Below are 10,504 nucleotides of genomic sequence, written 5' to 3'. Positions count from 1 at the left end.
ATGTCAAAACGTATTGTTAACTTGTCATAGTATTATGATAACTTGTGCAAATGCCATGCTAACATGTCAAAATTCCATGATGACATGTGTAAACAGCATTTTAACTTGTCGAATTATCGTTATGACATGTGCATACAGCATGTTAACTTGTCGAATTATCGTTATGACATGTGCATACAGCATGTTAACTTGTCCAAGTATCATTATGACTTGTGCAAACGAAATGTTAACTTGTCCAAGTATAATGATGACTTGTGAAAATGCCATGCTAACTTGTCAAAATTTCATGATGACATGTGCAAACAGTATGTTAACTTGTCAAATCATCGTGATAACATGTGCAAACAACATGCTAACTTGTCCAAGTATCATGGTGACTTGTGAAAGCGATATGTTAACTTGTCAAAATGTCATGATGACATGTGAAAACAGCATGTTAACTTGTCAAGGTATCGTGACGACTTGTGCTTACTCCATTCTAACTTGTCAATGTATCATGATGACTTGTGCAAATGCCATGTTAACTTGTCAAATTATCATGATGACTTGTGCAGACAACATGTTAATTTGTCAAAGAACCGTGATGACTTGTGCAAAACAGATGTAAACTTGTTAAGGTATTATGAGCATGTCATCACGAAAATTCGACAAGTTAACATGCTGTTAGCACATGTCATTATGAAATTCTGACAAGTTAACATGTCGTTTGCACAAGTCATCATGATATTTTGACAAGTTGACATGTCGTTTGCACAAGTCATCATGATACTTTGACAAGTTAACATTTTGTCTGCACATGTCATAATGATTATTTGACAAGTTAACATGCTGTTTGAACAAGTCACCATTGTCTTTAGACAAGATATGATGTAAATTGCACATGTTAATATGCTTAAATGACAAAATAATATCATCATTTCACAAGATATCAAAACCATTGATAGCATAAGACAGTCACGGCGTTCCATAAGATAGTGTTCCGTTAAAATTATAAGTAAAAGGTTTAAATAAGCAAAGTAGATATAGAACAGCAATCACTATAGAAGTAAACTGTGTGGAACCAACCAACTCCCTTTACAGACTACATTAATAAACCTCTACTGAGAGACCACACTACCAAAGGTTTTTACCTCACGGCCTAGACCGTGACAATAATGGTTTATTTTTCTTCTTTTTTACTTTCTTGTTTATTATTATTTGCACGTTTCTTTATTATTTTTTTTTCATTTAAGAACCAACATCATGGTTGTTAGTTGGCATGTGTCAATGGTTTTACAGTTCCCTTATACAGGCCATAATGCTCTGAAACAGGAAAAACGATTTTGACTAAGCTTAGATTTTACAAACTTTAAAAGAACCTCAACTACTGACGCTAAGAGATACAAAAGTTATTCGAACCCGTTAAATCGCTTAGTACTATAACGCAGGGATAACAGGTTGCTGCAATTCTTACGCCTGAACAATGAGAACTGTACAATTGATATTTGACATAAAAGCTTTGGTTATAATCATCTTTATTTGATATAATTGTAAATTATGGTATTTGGGTAATGAAAATAAAACATAATTACATAACTTATTTCATTTTTACGAGATTAATACGTATAATTTTCGTATGATATGAATATAATGATTTTAACAGTCATGTAAACAGGTAAATTGTTTACCAAGCATCAACAATGAGTTTTTAGTTGGACCATACGTCGCACTAAGACAGTAATGGTCTTATTTGTCGATTCTATCTTTACTGGTGTGCCACCAGTGCATTATTTCAGGCACGAACGGGAAACTGACAAGAGCCACAGACGACGACCCATAATCAAGTGATGACAACACTGTGCATATTTGTACAGAAATATATATGTGTTTATGAATAAACACATATTACTTAATATAATTGCAACATAATAGCGGCGGTATATAGAAAACTTCAGTCCTTAATGAACCGCAGGATGAAGCTTTACTATCAAAGACGAAATTAATTATTTTCAACAGAACATTTGTTCATTAATAACTCTACTAATTCATCTTTGAGCTCCCAATTTTCAGGTTTTTGTACATGTTCACATTGTCACTGGTATCGTACGTTTGAAGGGCTGAAAAGTAGAGATATTTTTAATCTTTAGAAAAATATATCACTAGGCAATTAAACGTCAGTTTTTAAAAGTTTTAATAACAAACATTTATATCGTAACGATCTTGCATTATCGTTTTTAAGAAAAATTAATCCCTGTATTCTCTAAATCTTCATGTTCCAGACAATATATGTTTGTTCTAGGTAACTGAGTTTTGCTTCCGTAGAATCGATATTTATGTACCAAAGTTGAACATTAAAATGTTGATAATGACATATGATTAATAAAGAATGCCTAATGACCGATGCGAACATTTCAAAAAACATTAATGTGCGAATTGCACAAACTTCGAATTTGAGTTCTCAACAGGTGTAAATCACGTGACATTTTTGCCAAAATGTTATTACTATTTTTTTTCTTAAAGTTAAATATTCAAGGTATGCAACTAATAAAAAGTTATGCATGCAAGTCACATGTACATGGTCCCCTTTTTTCAAGTTGGTTCCAAAATATCCCCATAACGCTTTGTGAATGCGTTGACAATATGTAATGAAGTATTTATATTTTACACAACTTAATCACATTTTCAGGTGACATACCCTTGTTGTGTGACTTGTGCATTGACTCAATTTGTTTAAATGAATTTTGATTAAAAATATCATACTGTTTGGTTGTTAAGCATAATATGTCTTACCTATGACATTTTCGGTGGTTGAGGTGGCTTGAAATTGGGCATCGTCTTTTGTTATATCTAAACGGTCGGTCATAGGTTTCTGATCTATGAAATGTATGCATTTAAACATAAAAAACTGCTTTATTAAAGTATCTAAAAATATATGTTTGCTGACAGCAGAGTACAAGATATTTGTTATAATTTCGAAAAAGAATAATTAGAAAATAAATGCATGTTAATAGAAATATATTGGTATTTCTTTTTTTTTTTTTTTGCTAAACGGTTAAAATTCCAATTTTATTCTGTTTAAGTATAGTATACGTTTGTAATGTATACGAGTAACAAGACATTCTATGTTACAACTCTTTCAAAAATCGAGCATAAGATTATGGAAATATTGCATGATGATTCCAAAACCAGATTTAGCTTAATATCCTTACAACTTTATTTAATGCTGAACAGTGCGCTCCACTTTTTATCAATGTTGGATAGTAAAATAAAAGCAACACGGAAAAAAGAACAAAACTCCGCAACCGTACTTATAAGACTGAAAAGGTTTTTTAGAAAAATAAAAATGCATGTGAAATAATAAAGGAAAATAGGATTTTGTAATTACTTACCCCCACCCCCTTTTTTAATTTCATTTCAAATTTGATAGTGAACAAATTCTCATCGTTAAAAGTGAATAGTCTCACACTTAAAAGTATTGTATCAAGTAAACAAGAGGACCTTAGTTTGCTCACCTGACCACTCGAACTCATCCGAGCAATTGTTTAAACAAGCATCCTTGTAATTGTGTAAAAAATGTGACCTCTGGAGTTTTAACAAAGTTGTGCCATATTGGGGCAGTGTGACCTAGTTTTTGACCCCAGGTGATGCATATTTTAACTAGACCTAGAAATCATCAAAACAAACTTGCAGACCGACAAATTTCCAGGATATTTAGATAACAACAGTAGCAACTAGAGAGTTAATACGATTTCTCTATTTTTAGCTCCTGTGACCTAGTTTTTTAACAGAGATGACACATGTTCGAACTCATACGAAAAATTAATTAGACAAATATCCTGACCATGTATGATGACAATTGAGTCAAATTGTGACCAATAGAATGTTAACAGGGTTTTTGGATATTTCGATGATGGTGTTGTGACCTAGTTTTTGACCCCATGTGACCAAAGTTGTTAAGCCATCTCTTTTACACACATTTCACACTTTCAGGGGTATAACTAAAACTACAAATGTTTCTTAACGTATTAGATTTGTCAAGCTATTGACACCGAAAATCGTTAACTAAACAAAACTTAAAAAGGATGATCACCAAATAAAACTAGGTTTCCTCAATAAGATAACACATTTCTTTTGATTTCCCTTTTTTAAATTATCATTATTATTGTTTCTTTTAGGAGCCATGCAACATTGGCAAAGGAACAATTTTTGGGCTATTATAACAAATACTTATGAACTCATTTCTTAACAAAGCTAGTAACATATCATTGTGTATTAACTATTGGTGATCTCAGAGAAGATAAAATTAAACGGAAATTTAATATAAATGGAAAGGTATAGCTTACTTGTTTGCATCCGTTAAACCTGTATGTATAAAAATGGACAAAAAATCAATTATCCATTTTCCAATAGAATGTACAGAATGCTTTAACCATAATTGTGTTTATTGTAAGTACTTACAGAATGTTTCAATATTTAGAAATCATGCATGTTTTCAAACACATTTGATGTATCTTTACAATGCAAGATTATTGGAAAATTAATGAATATAATGTTGTCATAAATTCAGCAATTGATAACTGATCCATTTTCTTATTTTATCAATAACATATAAAATGATCGGTAGTTCACTTAATGTTTTATAAAGTTTTTCAAGTCTTACCATGCAGGTCTTCATATTGTACATTCGATGTTGAATCCAACTGAGCTGTTCTATGAAATATAAATGAATTCCCACAAGAGTGATTATCATGATAAAAAATAAAGTACTAAATGTACATTATAGTGAGTTAAAATTAAAACAAAATATATATAAAAGATACCTTTTAAATATTTTTAAAGACTAAAGAAACGTGATATTATGTGTATATCGTTACATTTTCAACAAAAACTATCTAAACAATATTCTGAATATTTGCGAAAATAGAGGTTTACTATTCAAATATAAACATGTAAATCAATTCAGAGCCAGCTAAAAAATTAATCTTTGTAGAATATATTTGTATGTGAGCTGTGTTTTATGCATTAACATAAAAATACTTACGATTCATATAAATTTTGCGTAGCTTGTTCTGTTGAGAAGAAGACATGTTTTATTAAAGATTTCAAACAAACATTGTATATTTAAATTTAAAAAAGATTTCAATAAATATTTATATAATAAGGTATATCGTGAACAAATTATATATACACACATTCAGAAATTCGCTCTATGGTTTTTACTGTAAACATACTCATTCGTAACGCGTAATATGTACAACACCCAAACATGAAATTGCTTACTCTGTAAAATATTGTACAAATAATGTATACCTTTTGCTGTTTTTCTTTTCTTCCAAATGAAAATCCCGATGCAAATAGCGGAACCAATAAGTACGACTGAAATAATCACAGCCGCTATAACTCCAGTTCTATCATCTGGTTTGTCACCCTCAAATTCTAGAATGTGAATATATTACTTTAGTTTCCAAAGTAACACAATGAATTTAGATTGATTTCGGTTTTATTATAATCGTTTAGAACATGTAAGTACTTTCAATGCTTTTATAAGAAATAAACGTTTTATTTTGAATATTCAACCAAACATATATGATACCTGTTTCTAAGACAACATCAAATGTAGTTGCTAAAACTACGTGTTCAGATCCTCCTTTTGAATTGAGAGAAAATATTCGAGCAGTATATTTTCCTGGTGAAAGACCCGTTATATTTGCAGTATAAAATATACTGTTAACTCTATATTTACTGTCTATCTCGCTAACATTTAACATATTTGTCCATGTGCCTCTACCCACAATCGATGTTTGTATAATAAAATATTGTTGAAGTCCTCCATTGAAGTCTTTTTGCCAAACAAATTTCAGTTTATTATTTTCCGACAGGAACTGTAAGAATTTAGGTGGAAATGGTGGACCTGAAAATTTAAAATATATCTCCAGTTACGACATTTATTAAAACAAATATTTAAACAAATCAGACCAATAATATTTTTGAATCAAAGAAAATTCTCTCAAACACCGATGTATATGATATTTTTTTTATGTGGCTACAATACTATGAAGTTCGATTTTAAGATAAAGGCCTCAAAAGGTGCCCATTTTTCATTATTTGAGGTAAAAGCGAGCATCTGCACATAGCGTTTTAAACATATAACAATTATTTGTTTGAATATTTCTAAACACCAATTTGCAAATAATATCTACAAGAAGTGCTGCCTTTATATCAATTAAATAATGATAACATTTATATCAAACGATTCAGCTTTGTTGGATTTGCACGAGAGCCAAATAGTGTCAACAACATTTTCATAGCTCATAAGTGCGGTATTCTAAGTCGAAATGAAGAAATAAAACTTAATTGGGATACATTGGTCTAAAATTAGAAATTGTAAATTAGAATATTAAAATATCGGTATCAAGCAATAATAAGAGCTTGTAAATAAACAGATGAGTTTTTATAGTCGAAATAGAGGCTCTTGTGATAGGCCTTCTTAGAACCTGTAAATACTTTGTCATGGGCTTGAGACAATCTTATAACGACAAATTGTAATGATTTATTTAGCCTCAGTTTCGGTAAAAAAAGAAATATTTACCTATTCGTTATTTTAATGCAAACAAGTATTTATCATTGATATAAATATCTGATAAAGAGAACTTTACTAAGTCCTCAACTATTATAAATAGTGATAAGTTAAAGTTTTGTGTTATAAGGTGAAAAGAATATTTATAAGAGATACGAGAAACCGATATATCATTACGAGATATTACGTCGGTTTTAATAGATAAAATAAAACCAGAAATTACAATATATCTTGCTTAAAAGGTATAAAGTGATATCCTATGAAAGCTTTTTAAAAAACTTATCATCAGTAAAATTGTATTGGATCCATTATCATATGGTCGATTCTGAGAAAAGTTGTAACATAGATTATCCCTGTTATTTAACAAATATAAATATTGTTTAAATTGGCGAAACCGAGGTTGAATAATTGTTTTTCCTAGTCTATTCACGTCTGGAAGAAGGCACTTTGGAAGAAAATACGACTAACTTTATCTTAACTTATACGACGATTAAGTGTAAAGAACGAGACAAACAACAGATATATTAATACACGTTTAATTATAAAAAGATTTAATGGAAAATAAGATAGTTCGGTTAAAAAATTGCATGGCTTTTAAGCCTTAGGCAGTGCAAAGTGTAGGCAAATTGAATTCGCACGGTATTTCAGTGTGACTATTTCAATCAGACATAATTCAATTTTAATCATTAACAAACAAAGTGTTAAAATGAATGCTTTCTATAAAGAGTCATATTAATTAATCGATAATTTCGTTCAACATTGAAACAGACACTTAACATATACTAGTATTGCGTCAATGTTATATGGATAACGTTTTGGACCTCAAATTTGGTAAGTTTACAAATTCACTTTCTTAACGCAATGGCAGTTATTTTTTTGAGGCGTTTGGAGGGGGTGGAAGTAAATGTCATACTTTTTTCAAATGTCATACGTAATTAAAAAAAAACACAAACACAAACATACAAATAAAAAGAAAACAGTCAGTGCTAAGAATCAACAGTTACTTGTTCCTCGGAATTTTGCCAGCAGAGCATAAAAGTATGTCACTTTCCTAGACTCAGTTATCTAATGTGGATTTTGACAGAACTATGTCCATTTTAAAATTTCGAAAAGTCTACATTATCAAGGCTGTTTTTTTACTATCGAGCAATGAGAATGGTCAAGCGCATTGTTCTTGTTTCTCTTTCGAAGAATTTTCACTATAGATACAGTGCAAATATGCTAGAGAAAGAAGTTAAAGTTGATCATCGCGAACTGTTTTACATTCAATTTTCGAGATGATTAACATTGAATGGCGCCAAAGGTTTCAATTGAGAATGTATAATATCACTTCTTTATCTATAAAAATTCAGAGAGGCGGCACTTTTGCAAAAAGTAGGACGCTGCATTAAATCCCGGTTGAATGTAACGGTTACTTAAGAAGACACTCTGTGAACAGCTCTGCTTTGGTATAGTCCTTAAAAAAATTGTATACACTTTACATTATCAATGGTAACAGTAATATCGTATATACGAGATAATCATTTTCGAAAAAAAAAGAATGTATCAACACATAACAAAGTATTTTGTTTCAGAAAAATGCACGTTATATAATATATAACACATATTTGAAGAAAATACTGTTACGAGCCAGGCGTAACGAGAAAGAAAAGCCAGCAACAAACTTGTAATAATAACAAATTTATTACAGAAAAATTATTAAAGAAAAATAAAATAACAAATTATGTTTACAAATACCTGAAGTCCAAATAAAAATGAAATCTTAAATGTCTAGTCTGATCCTGGAATGATCCTTTTTGAATAGCACAGTTAAAATCCAAGTTAAATCCAAGAACACTTTAGAATAAATTCCCACAATAAAATCCACAAGAATAATTTATTTTAAAATCCAAGCTCCAATAATTCACTTAATATCCAAGTTGAATAATACTCCAAATATATTGATGACTTAAAAGATCACTGATGACTAAAAAGGTAAGAGTAATGAAAAATGTCTCCTTATATATATTAACTAAGAAGTTTCTAGAATAGTCTTCCATTTACTACAGTAATCATAATCTAGCAACTTCAACAATAAAGATCATTCCAGAAATTTCTATCTAAATATAATGCATGAGTTTTCTACAACAGTTAAGAACGTTCTAGTACATACATGTAGTTTATGTTCTAAAAATAGAACAATGATAATATTGGAAATACCAACTGGTCAGATATAAATTATATACATGTAATATGTTGCATACATAACAATACATATATGTAATTAAATTTCCTACAGTTTTATTTGATAAGACAGTACACAAACTTGCCTTTAAAGTAATAAGAACTATAAAAATATGAACAATAGAAATCAAGAAATGAAGTGAAACCAATAAGGCGGGTTATCGGGTTGTTTTGGTTTTTGTTGTTGTTTTTTTTTACATTTTCGGCCAGGCATTTCAAGTACTCACAGTGTATAATGCTAACATGTTAACTGCGAATGTAAGGAACCCCACAAATGAAAATATGGTAAATGTTGATTTTTGTAAATAAAATAAAATCTGCTTACCTTCTGCTATCACATGAACAAAAGCTTGTGTTGTATCAAGAGCAATTGTGATTTTGAATGAATAATTTCCGAAATCGTCTTCCTTTGTATCATTCAACGTGAGATAAATTGCATATCCTTGTAGAATGACATCTTTGCCATAAAAATTTTTCTCCACAGAATCATCCATGACAGTAAACATGTCACTAGAAATAGACTGACCATCATATCTTGTAATTTCTATAGTGTCAAGTACGGGGTTGCTGTAAATTGGGATTTCAATATTAATTACGTCTCCCGTTGAACCAGTAAATCGAAGATCATCTTTAAGTATCTTTGGAGATATTGTTATTGAAAATATATAGGAAAGAATACATCATTAAAACCGTGAATATACATTAGCACCATTGTAAGTGAACGGACCAATATATCTTAATATATATTTATAAAGCTTTCGTGTTTATCGCAAACAATCACTTAAACTCTTAAAGCTAGAATTAAACCATATAAAATGTTTAATGATCGTGCAAGTAACGTAAAGAACAACTGTAAAATAATTTAATTTGGTTAAAGCTTAAAAAAACAAAACTTTTCACTAAATATTGTTTTAACAAAGAACGGAATAAAATGTATCAAAATATAAGAAAATTATAGCAAATATGATCAATTTGAAAACTATAATACCTTGATAGACATTTCAGTGGGCTGGGCCGGGGGCAAAAGCTTATAAAAACTGACGAAATAATGCCGGTCTCAAAGAAAAAACTATTTTCTGCTGATACCTGTTCTCAGCAATTTCTTTTTGATAAATAAGACATAAAATGCTAGTGTGCGGAGAAAAATGTTAAAGGACAGTCCCACGGGCAATATAAAATCACAAATCTCACCCTGGCCACTAGGCGTTAAGAACACACCACTAGCTAAAAATAAAAAATAAATGTGTTTTTGAGCCTAATTGGTAAGTGAAAAGTACCACTCTCCGAAAACCCGCCTCACATTTGATAGGGTAAGCAGAATTTACAATTACAGATGTTTATCTGTACCGTAATATAAATAAGAGCGATCACTGATCACATGTGTTGCCTCATGATAGCCAATTGCATGATGTAGCTACTGTGTAGCAGGTGACACAGAAATCATTTACAGGGTAAAATGCGTATTTTATTCAAAAGCCATAACTCGGCAAAAAACATTTAAAGCAATAAACCCGTATAATATGCGCAATTTATTGAGCAACCGATCAATGCTGTAGAGTTCCATTGAAATTGCATCATTGGTAAAAGAGGAGTAGTTCGGACAAAATTTAAAATTAAAAACTTAAGTAAACATGTTAATTACTTCATATACGAATTGTGTTCAGATTTGCATCGTTCCGTTCACATATGCGGTATATCAGGTTATTTTTGCGTACAGAAAATTTC

At 30.4% G+C, this 10,504-nt stretch overlaps 1 protein-coding gene across 1 annotated transcript; it reads right to left on the bottom strand.

Moving 5' to 3' along the window:
• Nucleotides 1–1,503: 1,503 nt before the first annotated feature.
• On the bottom strand, nt 1,504–9,422 carry LOC132717313 (uncharacterized). Its single transcript, XM_060700746.1, has 8 exons — nt 9,105–9,422; nt 5,573–5,890; nt 5,290–5,415; nt 5,021–5,048; nt 4,640–4,689; nt 4,323–4,341; nt 2,770–2,853; nt 1,504–2,096 (listed from the first exon to the last, which is right to left on the bottom strand). Exons 1-8 carry the CDS (start codon nt 9,283–9,285, stop codon nt 2,072–2,074), a joined length of 831 nt encoding a protein of 276 aa, XP_060556729.1. The 5' UTR covers nt 9,286–9,422; the 3' UTR covers nt 1,504–2,071.
• Nucleotides 9,423–10,504: the final 1,082 nt, after the last annotated feature.

Source organism: Ruditapes philippinarum, unplaced genomic scaffold (assembly GCF_026571515.1).
Source record: "Ruditapes philippinarum isolate M1 unplaced genomic scaffold, ASM2657151v2 ctg4950_1_1_1_1, whole genome shotgun sequence".
Lineage (NCBI taxonomy): Eukaryota > Metazoa > Mollusca > Bivalvia > Venerida > Veneridae > Ruditapes > Ruditapes philippinarum.
Note: the sequence above shows the minus strand (reverse complement) of the source record. Positions and strands in the feature narration are given on the sequence as shown.